Here is a 22,056-nt window from a genome sequence, read left to right on the forward strand (position 1 = left end):
CACGCCAGGAGATGATCTCATCTTTGCATTCAGGGCCAACCTTTGCACAATCGAGCTCCACTGTATCTAAATTGGACCTGGCTTATCAGCTCCTAAGAGCAAGCTGTCTGCGTGCTAAGGAAAAAGGCATGGATTCCATCTACCTTTCCTCTCAAGCACTGAATTTAGCCAAGAGATGTTCCTCATTTTCAGGTGGTTTCAAGACAAGCCAGCAGTTCAGTTAAGGGGTGGAGGGGGAAGGTGGAGTCTCACAGGCTAATTCACCCAGGCCAGCATTTCCCAGTCCCAGGTTCAGGGCATACAAGAGCATTTGGACCAGCTCCATTTCTGTCGCTGGTGCACAATACGCTCATTTCTGTCGTCCCAAATGACGGTAGCTTTACTTATCCTATAGTCCTTAACAGACGGCTTTAATACAGGCGGCAGGAGTGCTGCAGGCTGAGCGGGCTGTGTATATCAGACAGACAAGAATGAGATAACTAACTTGGGTGATGGATGGCTAATTAGTTGGCAAGCAGTGCCATTAATTAATTCCTCTGGCTTGCTCACGGGGCACCAACATACACACGTTTGAGAAGCAGTGCTATTAGCCTCCGCAGAGATCCTGTCCCCAAGTTTCTAACTCAGCCCTGCAGATACAGGGGGCCTGAAGATCTCCAGAAACAACTGTCAAGGGAATAATGACAGTCCATTCATCAAGCTGTACCGAAAACTGCAGCAGAAAAGTTACCAGCAGCGCTCTTGCATGACGCTTCACGTAAGAGTATTTTGGATCTGCTCTGGATGCACGTATCCCGCTGCTCCTCAGTACCAGTTTTTGGAGCTTACTGTCTGACCCAAGAACAGGACCTGGGCACAGGCAGTAACCCCAATACTCGAGGGGAAAGCCAGGGGCACACCCTGGTCCTGCCCTTGCTCTGAAAGCCTTTGCACCTTCCTTTACTTACAGAGAAGCATGCACAGGGCTGTCTCTCCTCTTGCTGCACGAATTATGCTATCTTTTGTTGCATCCGCTGCCCAGTTGGTGCCTGTAAGCATGTCATACACAAGCGAATCCCTGGCACCGCATAAGGAACCCATCGTTTTCACCGCACCATTTGTGCTAGCACACATCACACGGCTGTGCAGTGGAGGAAGCTGAACTCAGCTGGGGATTAAAATCAACAGAGAAGCATGGCAAATACTGCCAACAAATACGGAAGAGGTGAATTCAGAGCACTTGCTACGGGCTCTCGGTGGATCACTGCAGACCTCATTTAGAAGCTGGACAGCCAATGGCTACTGCTGCACCGGAAACCATAACAGCACGTTTATGAGGGGGAAATGGAGCTTATGCAATTACTTTGCAGACATGTGGTGAACGGTTACTACTGAAAATAGTTCAGACCTCAAAGACATCCTTTCCTGAGCCGGCCATACTGATTTCCAGACACGCGGCAGAGCTGTTTTTGCAGCTCTTCCCAACCCCCAGCACACAGCCCTTACCTTATAGAACACATCAGGCACATACTGCTCACTGCTGGACTCCTTGGCATAGCCCAGCTCTGGTGCATCTCGGCAGGGCAGCAAACACTCATCTCGAACCAGCGCCATGCACTGATTCGAGACCTGGTACCCCTCAAAGTGGACCTGGTTGTCGGGACCACCTGAAAGAGAAGAGGCAGGTTAAAAATCCCACACGAGCTTGATTTGCCCAGTGTAACTCAGAGAGGCATGACTCAAAGAGCAACATCAAACATGACGGTCTTGCTAACAGCAAAGAATGGTGAGAAGAAAACGCTGGTGCTGCTGCATGAGAAGTACTTCTAGGGAAGGATCCCCTCTAAGCTCTACATCTATTTAGTAACACACATTTTCACAGCTAGCCTAACAGGACAGACCCCTGGAGTGACAGCAAAAATGCTTTGCCAGGAGCTTAAAGGAGGTGAAGCTGCCCTTTCAGAAGGCTCCTGATAGCATCACCATCCCACTACCCTGCAGGTATCTTCTCTCTTTCAAAACAAAAACCAGGCACACAGCTCCTGTGAGCCTGTTTCATTTCCAAGGAACCATGAGCTGCAGTTTCAGGGCTGGTCATCTAGTAATGTCAGGCATAAGAAGAAAAAGTGTTTTCTCAGCCTGTAATGGATGGCTTGGTGGAAATCTGACATGGAAAGTGGAAATTAAGACCCTGGCTCACTGATAGATCACATGCTTGGCGCTTTAATTTGGATAATGTAAGCAACATCGAGTCATATGTCATTAGAATACAACTGGAAAGAGAAGATACAGACAGATGGTAGGAAGACGTTACTATTTCCAAACCTAGGAATTCAGGAGGGAATAGGAATTAATCCATGTAGAGGATTTAAAGGCAAAGTTGATGCAAACTACTCAGATATATTTATACGGCACAAAAGGAAGGAATCAAGTGTTTAAATAGAAACCTGATGGGCTGATTTAACAGAAGAGAATGAAATTATCTGGAACAGAAAAGAGGAAATATTCGTTTTCTACCCTTTGATCTCTAACCTCAATCACTCACTGCTCCAGAACAAACACTCCTAAAAATTAAACATAGACCAAGACACGGGGAAGGCCTGAACAAAACTAGCCATCATTTTCTCAGTTTCTGTTTAAAAAAACAGAAATAAATAAAAAAAAAAAGAGTGAGATACACATCTATCTTTAATGAAAGATGGATGCGTTTAGCAGTCTGGAATGTACAGGCAGCTGTCCGATTGCACGGGCCTGTTAACTGAAAGAGCGTTTTCACTGAAAAAGGCTCTGGGAACACTTACAAAACCTGGGCTCAGAGGAGGAAATATAATATCACACTTTCAGTTTTTACACTGGATGCTATTTGGAAGTCACGCGTTTTTTGTATTGTGTTAAATAGACCCAGAACCCAGCGTATCTGCTCCAGGGAAATTTTAAATGAATACATGTGTCATCCCATGGAGAACAGCAGATTGAACTTCTAACACTACAACTCTCCCAGCACATGCCAACATCTCCCCTCACAGCCCGGGCAGCGCAGACTATTCCACATTGCCTCTGGAGACTTGCTGTGAAAATGGCTATAATCAGAGGTGACAAAGCAAAGCATTTTGCAGGCTTCTCTGTTTTATTCAGGCAAACAAAAAATGTTTCCATGCACGGAAGAGCACAGCATCCTACGTAAGGGTTTCCCTGACAGCGACACAAGGGAGATAAAGGTCCCTCCTTTATGCTGAACCAGCCAGAGTAACTTTCAGGATCCGGATTGCCATGGTTCTGCACTGCCGCTTTCAGGCAACAGAACTTGGAGCTTAAAGATTCAAAACAGAAAAGTGAGCAATAGTTATTCCCCTGGCTGCAGGCAAAAAAATGCTTTCTGGATCAGAGAGGTAGATGTGGCAGGTCTGAGCCTCAATTAAGTTTCCTGTAGGGGACAGGGTAAATAATTGTAGAGAAGATAGCACAAAGAATGAAAAAGCAGTTTACTTGATAGAGCAAGGCAAATCCCTTGTTAAATAGGACAAATGGGGACCAGGACATCTGCTGACTTCTGGCAGAGCTGCATATTCTTCTCCTATTAACAAGAGATAATTCACGTGTAACCCAGAGAGCTGGGGCAAGCCGAGGCCAGTTTATACCTGTAGCCACAACTGTGACAAACTTGGATCCAAAATGACCATCTGGAGAAAGGCGACAGATGTTGGGCTGCTGGTTCTGGAAGTTTCCAGCTGTGATGCACTCTTCTGCACTTAGATAGTACGTGTCCTGAGGGAAGAGCAGAAATGTGAATAAAAAGGACAACGCAATGTAGCCTAGACCTATTTCCCTGGTCTGCAGCCAAAGAAAACTACCAATACCCTAGTAAAACATGCTTTTGTAGAAAGTTGCTGCAGAGACTGAGAAAAGAATGTGACATGTCAGGTCCCCAGCCCTGAGCCTGGCTCTCACCAGAAGGACTGTCCCACCTCTCGTTCCACCCACCTTTACACACCTTTTTTTTTAACAGGGTTTCATTTTCCAAATAGGGCTATCATTGATTTTAGAATTACAGGAAGCTGAGAAGGTCAAAGTTTGAGCCACGTATATCTCACAAAGCCCAGCCCACAGGAACATCCTTTGACTGAGTCACTTTTGCTCACTGAGTTTGCACCTCACACTACCCGACTCCCTCCACTCTACTAAATTTTCTTAAACCGCAAGCACCATTTTCTTAAAGCAAAGTGGGTGAAGGGCCGCACACAGCTTTGTGTACTATCTAAACAGCTTCAAACCCCTAACGGTGCTCTTCAAGCTCAAGCTCCTTTTCCTTCAGAAGCTTCTGAAAAACCCCATTTCACAAGAATTCCAGTCTCAGCATCACCTCCAGCCCTGTGCTGCCCTGGCTCAGTACTCTGCTTGGCACAGTCAGCGTTTATGCTATTACACAAACCCTCAGTACCAGCAGCTGTAATTAGCTGCACACTTGAATCTCACCTTGTTTCTGCTGTATCGAACAGTCCCTTTCCGTGTGTCTTCAGAGACCAGATCAGTAAATATCCAGCCAACCTATAAAAAGTGTTATGAAGAAAGTTGCTTTAAGGAAAAAAGGAAAAAAAAAAAAAAAAAAAAAAGAGAAAACTCCAAACCAAACCAGAAGAGAGCTTATACATTTTCTCCTAGCAGGACAAGATGTTCTTGGCTTCTCGCACGGCCCTGCTGTATGCTGCCTGAAGGAAATGGCTCTCCCAGCTGTGCCGGGCTCATTTGAATCCGATTTCCAGGAGCAGCATGCCAGCTGGCTGGCCGGGGGCACCTGCAGCTTTATGTTTCACTATGGAATATTTTTTCATGGAAAGATCTGGAGGCTGCAAGAGGCCTCTCAGCCGCTACCTCCTCCCACCCACAGCAAAAAGCATTTCCTATTGAGCATTCAGAGCAAAGCAGCATCGGGAGCGCCAGCAGATGACAAAGCAGCTCACATGATCTCATTTTGAAGCTCGCAGTCACTAGTTAAGATAAAGCTCATATGTTCCCACTGGAGTATGATTCATTCCAAATCAGTCTGCTCCGATCCAAAAAACACATTCCTGCTTTTTGCATTGTTTGCACATAGGAGTATAGATGCGTACACACACACCGCTGCGTGAACCCTTCTACACACATGTGCTAAAAACAGCTCCGATCAGCCCCTCGTGACCAGCTCCCACAGCATTAACCCTTCAGAGGAAGAACTGCTGATTCAGATTCCTAGCAGAGCCCAGACAGACAAAAATCTGCAACCAGCAGCAAGTTACGTGTTAAGTCATATTGATTAAAAATATCTGATGTGAGAAGCAGAGGAAAAGCATGGAAATAAATAACACACACAGAAGCTTTGCTTCAGACACTGGCAAAAGGCTAAAGATCTTATCTTCAGAGAACAAAAGACCTCACCACAGATGTTTATAGTCTACTGTACTGAGTCTTTTCTGATTTGTGTTTTCTTTAGCAAGTCAAATCTTGTTTGTGTACATCTCATTCCTGGCATTCACACGATACCAGACGATTTCCCAAACCGGAAAATATCAGTACAGGTTTGAGAGGTGTCAGCAAACCAGCAGATCCCAACACCCATACGTCCTGAAGGGATGACTGACAGGCTGCAGGCACGAGGGGAACAGAGGACTGAGGCTCAGCCGCCGGGGGACCTGCACCTCTAAACCAACGTACAGATTAACTTGCTGCAGCCTGCCTCAGCAGCATCAAGAGACGGGACCCCACAGAGGCGAATAAAAAAAAAAAAGCAGGAGCCTCGGCTCCTGGAAGTGGAGCACAGATCCTGTCAAAAGGAAGAACAAACTCGGAAGGCAACTCCAGCTACATCTGTGCCAAATTAGCACTCACCGGGGAGATGCTACCAGGAACGGCTCCTATTTGCGGAGAAATAAAGGGAAAATTGTGTTTCTGCTTCTTTGCTACTCCCTTTGATGTCATTCATGACAGAGGACTGCTGACTTCAGCTGCACAGCCCTGCTAGATGCTTGTGCTCGGGAAAATGCTCTCATTTTGTTTTTTCATACCTAAAAGCTTAAGAGCTACTGACACTTAAGCTAGATTTCAGATGTGCCCAAACGGTCTTGAATAACCCCATGGAGCTGAAGAGAACTGCCGACGACTTTCTTCATTGCCAAACAAAGACGCATGAGATCCGACAACATCCTAACCTTTCTCAGTCCCAGCTTTGCAGCAATCTCATCCACAACCTCAGCTTTTGGATCTTCCAGGATCTCCAGGCTGTTTTGTGTACCAATCTGCAGCAAAGAAAAACTTGTTAGTAAGACAGAACAGGAAAAAACATGGTACACTTAGCCATTGTCAGTAATGAGGCAGAGGATGGAAGCAGAGCTCTAGGTTTCCCCTTCAGCATTACCACTGACTGGTTTCACCCCAAAGACCTCCTCTACTCACAGACCCATCCTGTTAGTTAGCTAAGTTTATGTCAGGGTTTATGAATGAAAGACTCAGCATTTACAAACAGGCCATTGCTGTTTCCGAGCACATTGGAAAAGGCAAGAGATTATATAATTTTTCCAAAGCTCTGTGTTCAACCTGCCAGTTTTGTACCGCCGTTTCGTTTGTTTGAATCTTTGAGCAGCAGAGAGGCAGAAATCCAGTGAATCCAAGAGCCCACGCCCAGGCCTTCCCCCCCGCACTCTGGAGAACACGACTCCATCTGGGTGCGTTTCAGATGCAAGCTTTCTCGTGTGTCGAGATGCCGTGTCAAGAAGCACAGCAGAGACCGCTTGCCAGGAGAGCAAAAGCTTCCTTGCTTTTACCGTGCACAACTAGAAGCATATGAACTTCCAAAGCAGGGGCTTAATCAGCGATACTGAAACAATAGAGGGCATGGCTCTGCTCATATTGTAAAGAAAGGGAAGAACTTATAAAAGGCTTGCAATTCTGCTCTCACACACACACACACACAAAGATCCATTTTAATTTTTCCACTGACAAATCTGTTGCATTTTACTCTAGCAACCCTGCAGAAATCATCATGAGGAAGAAAACATATGACCCACCACGAGATGTTTGTATACATAGTGTCCGCACTTAGAAAAGTGACTTTGGTCAGTGGTGAAGAAGCCAGTAGGCAAACTCAACTTCAAGCCGAGCCTTGTGTCGTGGGCAGAGTGGCTTTTCGCATTTGCCACCTCCCTTTCCGGCTCTCTGACGCTGAATTCAGCTTTTGGGTTCCCTGGGAAGCCAGACTTGGCGGGACCTGCTCTGGCTGTGGCCTCCCCGGAGGACTCGGCGGTGCAGAGTGCGGTGCTGCATGGTGCCGTGCACCATCTAGCGGGGACTCCGGCTGCTCCGAGGCATCAGATCTCAACCTCGGCCTCTCGATCAAGGCAGCAGACTCATTTTTGTCTAATTAAGCTGCCTACATTTTCCCAGAGAGCTGATAAGAAATTGAAGCAAAGGCCGCAACATTTTTTAACTAGTACAGAACTCGTTTTCAGGCTGTTCTGTACTACGACCTTGGAAATCCCCTAATCAAGGAAACACGTACAAGGAAATCTACTATTATGAAGTCTCTCTAGCTTTAAATCATCTGAGCACGCAATAATGTAAAAGAAAGTGTAAAAATAACAAAAAGCAAATCTGGGCTTTAAAATTCTTTCAGTGGCAATAACTGACAGTGACATTAAAGACATAAATCACATCATCTTTTTCATGGGACCGTTTTCCTTATGGAGCTGCAGTTGGTGAGGTTTCCCAAACAAAAAAGTGTTTCCGTGTTCCCCAATTATCTTTATGAGTCAACGCTGACACCACGGCACCCAGCTTTTACCTGTGGGGGTTCATAGATAGCAGCAACCTCCGCCCGGATCCCCAGAGGGATGTCTTTGTGCTCTGTGTACCGGCCATATAGATACCCAAGGTGTTGATTTCCTGTCTTCCGCCAGAAGTCTAGGAATCGATCTGCAATTGTGTGGTTCTCAAACATGATGTTGTCAACATGCCTGTATTTCTGTTTGACAAAGTTCAAGTGTCAGGCCATCCTTGACTAGGTCCATTTACTTTGCCTATTGTCAATACCTTCCCAACTGCCTAGGACGCACACAACCCCTTACAGCTGAATCCTGCCAAAGCAGGGACAAGGAAAGCTAGCTGGCCCCCTCCCTCTCCCCTCTGCTGCCTTCAGCACTGCTCTCCTGCCCAGCAAGCACAACTTACTACGGGCTGGAGTGTAGGAAAGCACTGAGCAGTCCCAGCACCCTATTAGCTTGGCTTCTTTACTAGGGCCCTTACCCCAAGAGCCTTTGCAACTAAAAAAAGACAGTGAAATTTAAGAGGAAACAAGAAGAAACAGTGGGTGGCCTTTTGGATCCCCTGAGGAAAAGAAGTGGAGATTCATCACTAGTGGTGCTAGCTCAGATGTCCTCCACGTTACGAGGAAACTGCTGAACCAGATAGGTTTTAGAGTCCTTTTCTGCAAGGACTGAAGACCTTAACAGCCATTTCCCCAACAACTGCCAATATGCAAAGGTGTCTTGCTCCAAGTTGGCTGTTCTTGAAGTCATCTCTTCAACAATAAAAGTCAAGTCCCTTCTCAGCTTTAAGCATGAGGGCTCCTGTGAGCTCCATCTCACCTGTCTATTGAGAGTGATGGCACTTGGCTGACACTTTGTGCAAATGCCTTCTGGCCAAGGAGGGTGCCCTTCGCAGCCCGATTTGATCTTACAGCTGATGTTTTCCAGGGCAACAAATTTCCCCCTGCAAGAAGAAAAAGAGAAAGCCACTGTTACCACAGTAAATGCTTTTGGGTCTCAAAAAAAGCAAGTGGCTAGAAATATCATAGAGGAAGCAGGGCAGAGGAGACACGGTGGCACCCATGCTTTGCACCTTCAGAGGATCTCAAAGCGCCCTGCAAACTCCCATGGGTGGATGCTCCACTCCTGCGGTCCCCAAGTAACCTCTGCTGCCCACTTAGTGAAGGAGGTCAAAAGGCCAACATGTGCTCCCCGACCTAGCTCCTAAACAGATATTCGAGCAAGAGCAGAGACAGAAAACTCCTGGGACCCTGCTTAAATAATTTACGCAGCACGTGGGAAGTAATAGATTATACCGCTAGGGCAAATTAGAGCTCCTTTCATGTGCACAAGGCTTCCTGCAAACGGAAGTTCAAATAAAAGTATTATGGACTTGAACTGCATCTCACAAAGACATTAAAAAAATCCCAACGGCATTTAGGAATAGGAGGGAGAAGGTTATACCTCTGCATAACTTATGTAAAGGAGCTGCATTTCAGAACACCAACATCACTGAAGGGGACTTTAAATCCTTTGCTGAACACATGCGCCACAGCAAGGCGTAAAGAAATAAATACTTCTTTCAGCACTTCCTCTCTGCTCAGCACTTATCTGGCCTGTGTCACCACAGCATCCCCACCCCATCATGGGGCAGGACGCCTTATTTTCCAGTTACTGGGCAGTGAGCTATGGCACGATGACAAGAAAGGGTTTCACTAAGAACAAATGGAGCATGGGACAGAGCAGAATCAGGCCCTGAGGAATGTTAAGCTTGTCTTTCTGTCCTAATCACGTCTGTGGGTAAGAAAAGCTGTTGGTGAATAAAAGCTCCCCAGGTCCACCACAGTCTCAGTGCCTCTCCACGAGGTTTGAGATCCAGGCTTGGAGCTTGGTATAATTAGGGAACCTCTTTCCTTCCATCTGGCCATCTCCCCCCATCAGTAGTGCTTCCTGGAAGCAATTACATTGTCACAGAAAAAAAAAAAAAAAAAAAAAAAAAAAAAAGATTTAATTTCCCCCCCCCGCCCTTTTTTTTTTTTAATGTGTTGTTTTCTCCTCAGTTTGCCATTCAATAGTTATATTCAACACTACTCTGGTGAGATCTGTCTGTACTTTCATTTGTATTTTTAAAAAGGAGCTACAACTAGATTCCCTTAAACACAGAGATTTTCTTACTTGTCTGCCCCTCCGGTCAGCTTCCTGATGTAGGCATGGAAGGACATATGCTTCACAGGAGGTTCCAGATGGTTTAAATAATCCTCATCAAAAGGCTGCCAAAAACACCACACAAAGAAAAGCCAGGTCAGACACCTGTCTGATAATACATTGATCACTAAACAAATGGATGTTCTAGAGTCAACCCCAGTGGCTCTCAATGTGGAAACAATCAAGAAAATTTAGGCTCATTTTCAAGGCAGCTACTACTGTGATAGAAACAGTGGGGCTCTACAACAGCAAGTTTTATTATCGCCTCCTACTTTTATAACAGATTGGCTCCACAAATCAGAACAAGCCTCAAAGGCAAAATGCTTTTTCCTTTCAATATCTAACAACAAACAAAAAGCCCAGCTGCTCAAACAAGGCCAAAGAACTTCCAGAGCACACGGCGGGGAAGCGGGGGAACAGCCATCCTGGCTCGCAGCGACTTTTGAGGGATCGCTGCCTCATGCCATAAATTATAGAGCTTAGCACATTTGTAGGCGTTACTAAAGCTGCCTTCAACCTGAATAATACATGGTTAAACTGGGAAGTGCTGGGATCCATGAGAGGGGGCTGAAAGAAGAAGATCCAGGCAAGAGTGAAGAGGGAGGAAAATTGGAGCTTTTCTAAAGCACTTTCTGTTAAACTCATTACTGCAGAAAAACAGAGCATTAACCAGAATAAACCCACGGTCTCAAAGGCCTAGAGCTTTAGTGATCCTGGATGTGAACTGGCACCTTTGACAGTGCACGGCAGGATTCTGACCCAGAGCTGCCGTCTCTATGGGGGCAGTGCTCCGAGGAAAAGCATTCATACTGGAAGAAACCAAATCCAAGAGGACATGCTTTTGTGTGACTTTCTGGAGCACCTTCTTGGGGCTCTTACCTCCAGCGGTACACAATGCACACATTTACCCAAGGGGCCATGACGACACCTATGCAAAGAGAAACAGAAGCAGCGTTAACTCTTATTTAACAAGGGAGAAGTTGGATGGTCAAAGTTGCTCTAGACTAACAGGTGTGGTGTGGAAGATCGATACAATCACACAGATCTGAGCAACTCTCCACCCACTAGGGAATATTACAGAGGGGTCACCACAAGACAACTTCACATAAAGAGACAGCAACAGCTTCAGGTTAAATCTGAGAGCCCCAGGTCAAGATGAAACCCTCCTAACGTCTGTGTTGCTGGCAAGCGGCTCTGCTCTCTGAACAGCCACGTGAACCTATGTCAGACCACAGCTTCTCAAGTTTTACAACCCTGCGTTGGGGTTGTGTTTCAATTCAAAGTGTTTTAAATCTACGTAACAGCGCTGGCCTGTGTGGTTCTAACAAAAAGACAACCACAACATTCATCCTTTATCAGGCACTAGAGGATGGCCTGGAACAAACAGGGAAGCATGTGTTTATTGGACACATAAAGACCCGATGGGTAAAGTTACAAAACAGAGGGGAAAACATCTCCTTTTGAGGCGATCACTTTAAAAAAACCCACCCAAAACAACAAAAAAATCCCCCCACACCTCTGCCCCAGCACTAGGTCAGTGCTAGTTTTCAAAGGCAGGCCTCTAGAGAGGAGCATGGATGTTGGCTCTTCTAAAGACAAAATGGATGGGATCCAGTTGCAGCATGGCTTTTAACAAAGTATTGTGGCAGATAATGTACATAGAGGACCACTAAAGGCTGCTAATGCACTCAGCTGAACGCCAGCATCCCTTCATGTTTAGATTGATATGCACTCACAAATACAGGAACAAGCCCAGACACACTCTTTTTATCATAAATATCCACCACTGTGCTTTGGCTCCCTGCTAAGAACAATACCTTCATTTATTCTTTTGAAAAATGTGGTCAAGTTAAAGACAATGTTTTTGCCATGGAGTGGTAGGTTTTGCCTTTATTGTTTCGATAATGTGACATTTTCCTCATTTATCATCAGCCTGAAAAGGTTAGATAGGATTTTCCATGTAAAGGCTACGTCTCTCCAAACTTCCTTGCCGCTGCAGCACTAAAGATAAACCATATGGAAGACAACACAATGGGGAAGGGCAAGCTATTCTGTTTCATAAAAAATTCCTGGTTGCCTTTAAAATTTTCACTCAAGCCCTTGCAGAAGTTACTTTGCAGAGGGGTCCAGCCCCAAGCCGACAACCAGTACAGACATCAGGCCAGGAGCCAACTGGGACGTTGTTAACGATGAGCAATAAGAACCAACCATCTAGACAGAGGACATTTTAGCAGCATCAGTGTAGATTTACGGTGGTATTAACTCACCATTATATTATTATTTTTACAAAAAATACAGGCTGCTTTGTTTACCTAAGCCTCTTGCAGCTAAGAGTTTTGGCAAAGCTAGACTTTGTTGCACTTTTGCGAGCAAAATGGGCTCTCTGGCTTCACAGAAAGGTTAGAAAGGCACGTGATGGAAATGAAGCCAAAAATTAAGCAGGCAGAAACCCAAGTCCCACTTCCACGTCTCTGCCGTTGGATACTTCCACTCATTCCCTTCACTGCTGCGTTCTTCCTTTATGAGGAGTGGCTGGATCTGAAGACACAGAAGTGCTCCTGCTTGGGTGAGGTGCCACACACACTCATCGCAGTGCCGAAGAGAGCAATGCAGGGTTGCGTCTGCTCTGCCCAAGCAGGGAGAGACTGCACGGCAGCCACAAAAGGCGACAGAGCTCAGGTCTCCGCTCTTGACAGAGGAGCCACCCGTGATTTAGAAAACGAATCTGACCTTGATGTTCACCCGCTGCTGGCTGGGTGATGCTGAGACAGCAGCTCTGGCTGAAAGCACATTTCCCCGTCCGCACCCCTCCTGCGAGATGGAGACCTGGCCCTGCTGCCCCGCACGCCCGTCACCTCAGGACCCAAACAACAGGGAGCTACATATTGAGACCATATGGAACAGAAGCTACTGCAGACAGCAGGCCCCTGCTTATTAAGCAATATGCCACACACAGAGCATAACCTAGTATTTCTACACAGCACCGGCTGCCAGGACATCCTGGGGAAGAATTCAAAGTATTCATTTTAATCTAGAGAGCTCCAAATGTTTTAGGAGCACAAAATACATGATCACAAGTCCCATAGCAGGGGCCACCTAGATCAGAACAATAGATGCTCTGAATGAGTCCTTCCTGGCAAAGACCCTGGGATTTTGGTATCTGCTTCCTTCCTCAGCTCACCAGAGCTCAATTTAACCTTCCCGGACAATGGCAGGGGCTGTTTTCCCTTGTGAACATTTCAAAGGCAGTGAGGAATAGAGCAGTGGCTCAGAGGGCAGTTCCCATAGCACACTTCCTGGCTGCAGGTTTCAGACAAGATGTTACAAGCTCTGGTAAGGCACAGATGCATTGCCAGAAACAAAGTCCACCTGTACTTACAGCTGCTGGTCTCGATTTCGGTAAATCTTCCCATCCTGTTTGATCAGATACTGGTCGATCTCATCTTCCACCACCTGGGGTGCCCCCACAGGCCGCAGGCCTTGGGAGACAGAGGTGTCCATGGTCTCTGAGGAGCAGCCAGCCGGGCTCGAGGGGTAGAGAAACAGCATATCGCCATGCCTGTGGGTGTGGAAAAACAACACACAGGTATCAGTAGTTGCTTCTGGGTAGCAAACCTCCTAGACCACCGAGGAACGTGTAATTTATCACAAACTACACATAGAGTAGCAAACGTGCAGTCCAAAGCCATTCCGTTAGCCACCTCTTTCTGCTGCTTTGGTCATTTGCACAACAAATGCAAATCTTTTCATCAGGAGACAGGACCGTGGGAAAAAGATGAAGAAAAAGGCAAAAGGAGCCTATGGAGAGAAGCGACAGCACCAGCAAGAAAAAGGACTAGTGTGGATCCTGTGCACATCAAGTCACAGTCCTCCCAAGGCAGCTGCCAGCGCTGACACATTCAAGTGACAAGTTGCACATGGTGGTAACAGCTCTTGTATTTTTAACCAGTTTAACATTATTCCTGACATGAACAGAATTAAGACATCCCCAACCAACCATGAAGTGATTGCACCATTTGACACCTCTGATCTCCCTAGGTGCCTGGCTACAGAAGGCAGGAACCCTGGCTTCTGCACAGGGGACTATCAGACTCTGGCATTGATGCAGAAAAAAAAGGATAGCGTGAATGAAAGCAGGGATGAGGGAGCTTGCTGTAGGCTGTAAAAGAGCAAACTGGAGGCCCGTTGCTGCCTCACCACAACAAGCAAACACAACGCAAGAAGCAACCTAAGAAACGGCTGCCACAGCCTCACATGTAGTCAATTTGATCACCCCCATTTCAGCACGTCAATCAAGCTTGTTCCTTCAAGTAGTTGGTGAGTGATAGCTGAAAGCTTAGAACTTCTGTAACGTGATGTTGCCTGCTGCTGCCCAGTTTGGAGGGAAGAATTCAGGCAAGCTCAGAGAAGAGGCACCCTGTTGTACAAAGCCCCCCCTCCACCCACAGCAGTCTCTGTCAGGACTCACTTGATTTTCAGTAAGTTGAGGGATTTGTTTTGCGATGCTGTGATCTCTCCTGTCCTGTTTCTATTGGTGTAGACAGAAAATCCATTATTCCTGAAACCAAATTCTTTTGCAACCTGAAAGAGAGAGAAGAATGACAAGGTTTAAGATACCTCACACCCCCGGTCAGATGCTGAAAGCTGCTCAGAGCAAGCGCTAAGTTCAGGGAACTTCTATTGCAAAATGTTAGCTGAATTCATCCACATTTCTGAAGAGCTCAGGACAACTGAGAAAAATAGAAACACTTAGTAACACAAGCAATCTATTAAAAAAAGCAACTTAAACAGAACGTGTCTCTCACACAACATAAATGCAGTATTTCATCTAAATCCAGGCAAGCACTGTCATGACTAGAGGGGGGGAAATTACCTTCTCCATTACCCCAGTTCTCTCACTCCAGCACATACCAGCCAAGTCATTCTCATCTTCCCACGACCAGAATTCCTCAGTCCAGATCTTCACCTCTGAGGATGTTTTGCCCTCAGCTCTGCTCCTGCCTACCAGTTGCTACATGAGTTTCACTCAGGCTCTTCCTGCTGTTCTCCTTCCAGTTTTTCTGCATTTGCCTCTTTTCTCCTGATGGAACTTATGCTCACAACAACCACCTCTCAGTTCCTGGGCTGTTTTTTTCTCTGCTTATCCTCTCACCAGTTCAGTTTAAGGCTACTTTACTCTTAATCAGTCAAATGCCTCTTCACAGCAATAACAATTTTCACGTTTGGCCACTTAAAAACATAATCAGTTTAAAAGTAGCATTAAAAATTTCTCTAGATGACAAGTTTCTTCCTAAATTCTTAAGTTAAAAGCCTCTATTTTTATTAGGTACATCTCCCTATGGCTTTGGTAGGGCTCAGAGACAGTGACTGCACACAGGACAAATCTAACAAGCCACAAACACAACTGTCACATGAGCAAAGTCATGGAAAGCAGTTTCTCTACTGTCAGCTTTGCTGCGATTTGTAGCAGCAAGCGATCTGCCATTTGAATGGAAGCACAACTTTCAAATAGTTCATCTCCTGTGTTACGCCTGCCAGAGTTTAACGTTGGCTCATCAGGTCACAGACTTCACCAGTTTTTTGGGGGAGACAAATTCCACAATACATTAACAAAGGCTCAAGTTAGTTCCTAACTCGATTCCAACCTGAACGCACCCAAGAGTTTACTTTTTTAGTACTCTTACCTAGGACATGCAGAGAAGATTATCGGGGCCCTTATCACTCTGAAACGTGCTTTTTTGCACACTTCTTTTGCAGCTTCTCTGGAGTCATCAAGGAGGAGATCTAAGTTAATTGCTAGCATAGAAGCAGCAATCTGATGCCTCTTTAATTACAGCTATCTAGCTAAATATGAAATCCACCATATGGATTAACATTTCAGTGTTAAAATCCACAGCTATTAATATGCACAGATCTTAGGTGGTAAAATTTGCAACATTTCCCTTTCAAGTAAACCCTATATCAGGAAAGAAACCTAAACATTTCTTGTATTCAGCTCAGCAAGAGGATATAGTTTTACCCAGATCAACAGGCAATTTCAGTGAGTGCCGATGCTTTTGTTCCAACAGTAAATGATTGCAAGCACGATTGTTCCACACTGCCTCGGGTAATATGAACCCTTGAAACTGAGCAGCTTGTTTTGCACAGGTTCCAGAGATTTTGAAAGCAACGCTTTTTTTCCCCTTGGGTGAGACTGTTCAGCGGCTGCAGTGGGTGTCTCTGACCCAGCCCTGAAATGCATCAGGATTTTCGCTTGGTCAGGTGGGGATTGCTGTTGGGGTCTGGGCCCTAGCTTCAAACAAAGCAAACAACTCACAAACAGCAGTAGGTTTCAGTCTGCTCCCCTTCCCCCTTGGAGGGAGAAAGGAAATCTAGCTGACTAGAAGAATGGCCCTTCAGGCACAGGAACACAAAGTACTTCTCTTACGAAGCAAAGAAATCCTAATCTGAGGGTTCCAGGTTACAGTGGAGTTCCAGGAGGGAAGGAAATGGAGAACTGCTCACTCTTAAATAGCAAACTTTAGACATTGAGCAGTTGCATCAGACCAAAGAACCGGCTACAGCCAACTCCAAATCTGACAACTCCAACGCTCAGTGTGTTCTCCTCATCCCAGGATGGAAATCCTTCCCAGGAGACCCGGAGGCTCCCACATCACCTTAAGATCTCACCTTAATTCCCTCCTTGCTCTCTCTCAAAACCACATTGGAAAACCAGCAGCACACAAAGCACATTCAAATGATATTCAAAGTGCAAATCAAGCAGCTGAATTTCAACTGGATCATGCCTGAAGAGGCCAGTCCCTTGCAGCAGGCTTTAACTGTCAAACAGCTTTCCTGTGTTGTTGTCAGCCTCCGCTTCCCCAGCTGCCATTTTTTTGGGAGAACACTAAAAACATGTCCTCCCCCAGGAAAGCTCCCACCCCAGGAAACTCCAACTGAAAAGCTAAGTAAGTTTTCTTCTTTAATTTTGTTATTCTCCCTCTGGAACAGCAATGAGAAAACTGGTTTTGGCTACACCAATAAAAATGCCATTTTCCACAAGGCATGCCGATCCTCGCTGCTGTCAGCACATTTGACCAGCAAGGTGAAGCGCATATCTCCCACGAGAGAGAGCCGCTGCACGGGCTGAGCCGCAGGAGCCCTGCCTTGTTCCACAGGTGAGCAGGGAAGGTGCAGAGAGGCTCAGGGTACCTTCTTGAGGAACGTCGCCACTGTTTCTCGCTTCGTGGCCGTGATGCGCTTCACCCCTTCCGGCGACTGCACGCGGATTATCTGCAGGGTTAAGAGGATAGTTCGAGTTAGCGACGGGGGGACAGAGCCCACCCTGTGCTCACAGCCTGCTGAAGCCATGCCAAAGTTTCACCCACACGACGCAGACCATCCCCACCACTCCTCCCTCCTGCTTTTAACGCTCTTCTTCAAAAGGGTGTGCAAATGCACAAGGAAGTAATTTGCTCTCGGTAGGGCAGCACTGGACTGATGTTTGCAGGCTGCAGGATGAATTACCCTAATGCATGAGGCACGGCAAGAAGCTGGCACCGAGAAAAATGCTAACACTGCTTTTTTTGTCAAAGCTCTGACCTCAGATGAGGAATTAAACCTTCAGAAGAAGGGTGAATCAGAGCTTCCACAGCAGCACTTTATTCGGTGCCTACACACAAATGCTGGCCTAACTGGTGCTAATGGGCACCTGCGCTGTTGTTATGTTTCAACCCATGTTACTGACACGCAGCTTCCATCACTAACGAAAAGACAAGGAGAAGAGCCACAAGGCTCAGGCTATTCCTGTGAAACACTGAACAGCAGTTTTGCTGCAACCTCAAGTCAGAGATGGGAAAACCTGGCAGTTTTTTGGGGAAAAACCCAGGGACGATTCTTCACGTACGGGCAAAGAAGTGGCAAATGTAAACATCAGTGTCCTCATGCTGCCGGGGACCAGAGAAGAGACTGAAGTTGCTCTAAAGAGCACTTTCCCCTGCTGACACCTAATGCAGAGCCAGGTTCAGGATGGCAGCGTGCGTGCTGAAAGGAGGGACACGGGAGGACACAGGAGGACACGGGAGGCTGCCGGCGTCCCGGCATTACCTGGCAGGAGCCCCTTTACGCTCTCCCGACATTCAGCACGGGAACAAGCCCGGCCTGACGGGAGCGGGAGACCTTTACGGTACCGACCAGCCCCTTCTCCAGCGATGCCGGCACCTCGGCCAAGATCGGGCACCTTCCCCCGAGATCTCCCCACCCGGGGCTGAGTGGGACCCGGGGGTCCCGGTCCCAAACCTCACACGCTACGAGGGGGAAAGGGGGGGTGGCATTTCCCTGGGGTAAAAGCACGGGGAATCCGTCCAAGGCACCGCTCCGGGAGCGGCGGGGGGGCTGCCCGGCCCGGACACCGCCAGCTCCCGTTCCCAGCCGGGCCCGGCCCCGAGGGTGCTACGCTTCCCAGCCGGCTCCCGGTGGGATGCCCCGTTCCTAAACGCCGGCGCGGCCCCGGGACGACCCGGTGCGGTCCCGCCGGGCGGGGTGAGCGCGGCCCGGCCCCGCCGCCCCACAGGAATCTGCTGCCTCATCGCCCCTCCCCCCCCCCGGCCCCCACTCACGATCGTCTCCGCCATGGCGCTGCCCCTTCCACAGGAACCGGAGCTTGTCGCGCCGTCCAGCTACCGGCCCGGCCCAACTACGGTCCAACCCGCTCCTCTCCGCGTCGCCTTCCCCGGCCCGGCCCGCCCCGGCCCCCCGCCTCCCGGGCCCGGCCCGCCGCCTGCGCTAACGCTCTCCCCCCACCCCCGGAGCCCCGCACCCCGACACCCGCGTTCCGCCGCGCGAGGGTTCCTAGGCCGGGCGGGGCGGTCCGCCCGCCACAAGCGTCCCCCGCGTTTGCCTCGGTGCCACCGCAATAGGCGTCCCCCACGCTGCCTCGGTGCCACCGCCGCAGTTGTCCCCCCGGCCACCGCCACCCGCTCTCTTTCGTTCTGCTCCCCCCCAACTTCAGGGTGTCTCCGCTGCGGGGTCCGGCCGGGGTGTGGGGACCCCCCCAGTGCCCCCTCGCCCTCTGTATGGGACTGGGGTGGGGGGAGCTCCCATCGGCCAGACAGAGGGATGTGAGCTCTGCTTCCCCCCTCACTCACCCCAATACCCCCACGCATCCTGCTGTTGCCCTCGTTACCGACCCCGCTAACGGGGCGGTGGGCATGGGTGCTGCAGCGGGGGTGGGCAGGATCGGGCCCAGCTGTGGTGGCCGGGAGCCGCAGCCCTATTTAAGCACCGGCCTCAACCGCCTCACATGATGGGAGTGTGACTGCCTGGGCTGGAGGGCCGGGCTGCGAGCAGGATGGCGCTGAGCAGCGTACGGCTCTCCTGGCACCGTGGGGCGGCCATCAGTGGGGAGAGCACCCGGCTGCTGCTGCCTCAGGTAATGCCGGGGCCCTGCAGGACCCCCGGTCCCCTCCCTCGGGACCCTCACCCCGCAATCCTGCCCCATGCACCCCGTCTCCCCCGACCGCTGGGTGCTGGCTCCATGATGGAGCCCGCAGCACCCGTATCCCTGGGGGTCTCCATAGGGATGAAGCTGGGGGTCCCTGTTAGGGGCAGGGTCTCTGGGAGAGCACCCATGTGCTCCCCGTCTGCTCGGACCCCAGGGTCTCCGTGACGGGCAGGGTTACAACGCGGGGGGTGGATGCGGGGCACCCTGCAGAGGGGGGGGTCTTGCAAAGAGGGGGGCATGGTGGCTCCAGGAAGCCGTGACAGCTGTGGGACAGGGGGGTACGTGGGCTGAGGGGGGCATTTCTGGGGGTCTGCTGGGGCTGCCCCACCAGCTGCGAGTGGCTCATCTGTCCGTGCAGGCGTCCAGGCTGGTGGAGCTGCCCTACTCCTCCTTCTCCGATGATGATGATGATGGCTCGCTGGCCAGGGACACGGACCTTCCCACGGCCGAGCAGGACCCCGGGGTGTGGTGCCCCGTCCCCCCCAAGCCGGGGACCTTCAGCCAGTGTGTGCGGTACCTGGCCTTCTTCTGGAACCTCCTCTTCCTCCTGCTGGGCTTGCTGGCCCTGGCTGTGGGGGTATGGGGGCTGCTGGCCAAGGGCTTGCTAGCGGGCGAGCGCCTGGCCCCCCTGGGCTCTGACCCCATGCTGCTTTTCGTACTGGTGGGGCTGGGGGCCAGTGCCGTCTCCCTGGCCGGCTGCCTGGGCGCCCTCCGCTCCAACCCCTGCCTGCTGCGCTTCTTTGTGGGGGCCGTGCTCGCCTTCGCGGGGCTGGAGGTGCTGGGGGGGCTGCTGCTGTTGGCAGCGCAGCACCAGCTGCGGGACGCCCTGCGGGATGCCCTGCTCCTCTGCCTCCTGCACTACCAGGAGGAGCCGGACCTGCGGTTCCTGGTGGATGAGGTGCAGCGGAACCTGCGGTGCTGCGGCCTCGGCTCCTATCGCGACTGGGAGACCAACCCGTGAGTCGGGGTGCCGGGGGGGGCCCTGTCCCCGCACCGGGAAGGTGAGCGGACCCGTCAGCTTTCCTTGTCCATCCCCACAGGTACTTCAACTGCAGTGCCCCGGGAGCGCAGGCGTGCAGCGTCCCTGCCTCCTGCTGCCTGGACCCCTGGCAGAATGGCACCGTCACCAACACCCAGTGCGGCTTCGGAGCCCTGCGCCTTGGGGACGGGGCGGCCGGCACCGTCGTACATCTGGGGGGCTGCGTGACGCAGCTCGGTGCCTGGCTCCGCGGTCAGGCGGGCGGCATCGCGGCCGGCGCGGCCGTGCTGGTGCTGGTTGAGGCTGCCGGCGTGTTCATGGCGCTGAAGGTGCTCAGAGACATCGTGCCCGTCGGGGTGCGGGATTGAGAGCGTGCTGGCTGCCACCCGGGGTGGGGGACACCGTGGGGTTGGGGACATGCGGGGGACTGATCCAGCCCAAAATAAACCTCGTCGGAAACCTGAACCCCATCCCTGTCCTGTCCGTTCCACCCTGTGGCTTGGGGAGACGCTTTCCACCCGCATCCCTGCCAACCTCAGACCACGACACCAGGCTCCCATGCTCGTTCTGGGTTTTAATGAGCATTTCTCCAGGCTGAGCCCCACCACGCAGACGGGGCGGCTTCTACCTACGCAGCACTATAGGGTGGGTGGGTGGCGGTGGCCGCAGCCTGCCTAGATGATGCCGTACTGGGCCAGCTCGTGCAGCTCCAGGTGGCTGAAGGCTTCCCAGGGACAGATGACAGTGATGTCTGGGGAGAGGAGAGAGGCTGCATCAGCGTGACCCCCCCCAGCCCAGCTGCAGATGGCTGTGCATGCAGCGAGACCCATTCTCCACCCGCGGCAAAGCGGGGACAGGACCCCCGTACCTGTTCCCAGCCCTTCCATGCCTGGGATGTCGTCGCCGAACCTGCAAGGAGAGAGAGCGTCTGTCCTGACCCCCGGCCAGCCCCCACCCACCCCAGCCTGGCACGTATGGCCATGTCCTGGCCCCCTCCCCAGGGCTCTGTCAGGGGTCCTGGGGCTCTGCCCCACTCACCCCTGCACCCCCTTTTTGGGAGGCTTGCTTTTGAACTGCCTCGTCTGCCTCTGCTTGAATTTGGGTGGTCCCTTCCGCGGGGTGGCGGGTCCCCCGGTCACCCTCGTGACTGATTTGATCTCTGGCTTGGGGGGCTCCAGGCTCATGGCTGTGCCGGGGCCGGCAGCCTGCCCTGGGTCGCGGTTCTCCCTGTGGGTCCGGTGCTGGCACGGGATGGCTCCTCACACCTGATGGAGGAGAGACACGGGGGGGGGGGGATCACCGGCTTCTCCTACCACCCACAGGCACCCTGTGCCCCTGCTCCCACCCTGTCCTGCCACGGGGCCCCTCGGCCGTCGCTGATCGGCTTTTTCCAGGCTGCCCCGGAGGAAAGTCCTCTCCCCGCAACCTTGACTTAGCCCAGCTCAGAGCCCGCTAATCCCCTTACCCCAAAGGCAGGGAAGGGCATCCCCGGGGGCAGCAGGGCTGCCTCCCTTTGGGGCTATTCCTCCAGCCTTTGCCCCCCCACCCCAGCGTGGCTGTGACACCCGGGGACCCCCTCACCGGCGCTGCCGGGAGCCCCCACCATGGTTCGCCCGCGGTCTGTGCCGAGCTGCGTGTGC

General features: G+C 50.6%; 3 protein-coding genes across 3 annotated transcripts in view; 1 reads left to right on the forward strand and 2 right to left on the reverse strand.

The window, feature by feature from the left end:
• Positions 1-18,720, reverse strand: part of NPLOC4 (NPL4 homolog, ubiquitin recognition factor) — a 30,979-nt gene extending 12,259 nt beyond the window's left edge. Inside the window, exons 1-12 of the mRNA XM_075044196.1 lie at positions 18,554-18,720; positions 17,148-17,228; positions 14,425-14,537; positions 13,336-13,515; positions 10,836-10,884; positions 9,927-10,021; positions 8,592-8,715; positions 7,790-7,969; positions 6,162-6,248; positions 4,453-4,524; positions 3,618-3,744; positions 1,486-1,646 (exon numbers count right to left, since the gene is read on the reverse strand). Coding sequence (XP_074900297.1) covers positions 1,486-1,646; positions 3,618-3,744; positions 4,453-4,524; positions 6,162-6,248; positions 7,790-7,969; positions 8,592-8,715; positions 9,927-10,021; positions 10,836-10,884; positions 13,336-13,515; positions 14,425-14,537; positions 17,148-17,228; positions 18,554-18,568 — 1,284 coding nt within the window. The 5' untranslated portion in view covers positions 18,569-18,720. The remainder of the gene's footprint in view (positions 1-1,485; positions 1,647-3,617; positions 3,745-4,452; positions 4,525-6,161; positions 6,249-7,789; positions 7,970-8,591; positions 8,716-9,926; positions 10,022-10,835; positions 10,885-13,335; positions 13,516-14,424; positions 14,538-17,147; positions 17,229-18,553) is intronic.
• Positions 18,721-19,236: 516 nt separating this feature from the next.
• TSPAN10 (tetraspanin 10) lies at positions 19,237-20,784 on the forward strand. The gene is made up of 3 exons (XM_075043839.1): positions 19,237-19,365; positions 19,796-20,394; positions 20,478-20,784. The coding sequence occupies exons 1-3, from the start codon at positions 19,285-19,287 to the stop codon at positions 20,782-20,784; spliced, it is 987 nt and encodes a 328-aa protein (XP_074899940.1). The 5' UTR covers positions 19,237-19,284.
• A 306-nt stretch (positions 20,785-21,090) lies between these two features.
• On the reverse strand, positions 21,091-21,600 carry PDE6G (phosphodiesterase 6G). The gene is made up of 3 exons (XM_075043840.1): positions 21,455-21,600; positions 21,285-21,325; positions 21,091-21,167 (listed from the first exon to the last, which is right to left on the reverse strand). Exons 1-3 carry the CDS (start codon positions 21,598-21,600, stop codon positions 21,091-21,093), a joined length of 264 nt encoding a protein of 87 aa, XP_074899941.1.
• Between the last annotated feature and the right edge of the window lie 456 nt (positions 21,601-22,056).

Source organism: Buteo buteo, chromosome 13 (genome assembly GCF_964188355.1).
Source record: "Buteo buteo chromosome 13, bButBut1.hap1.1, whole genome shotgun sequence".
Classification (NCBI taxonomy): domain Eukaryota; kingdom Metazoa; phylum Chordata; class Aves; order Accipitriformes; family Accipitridae; genus Buteo; species Buteo buteo.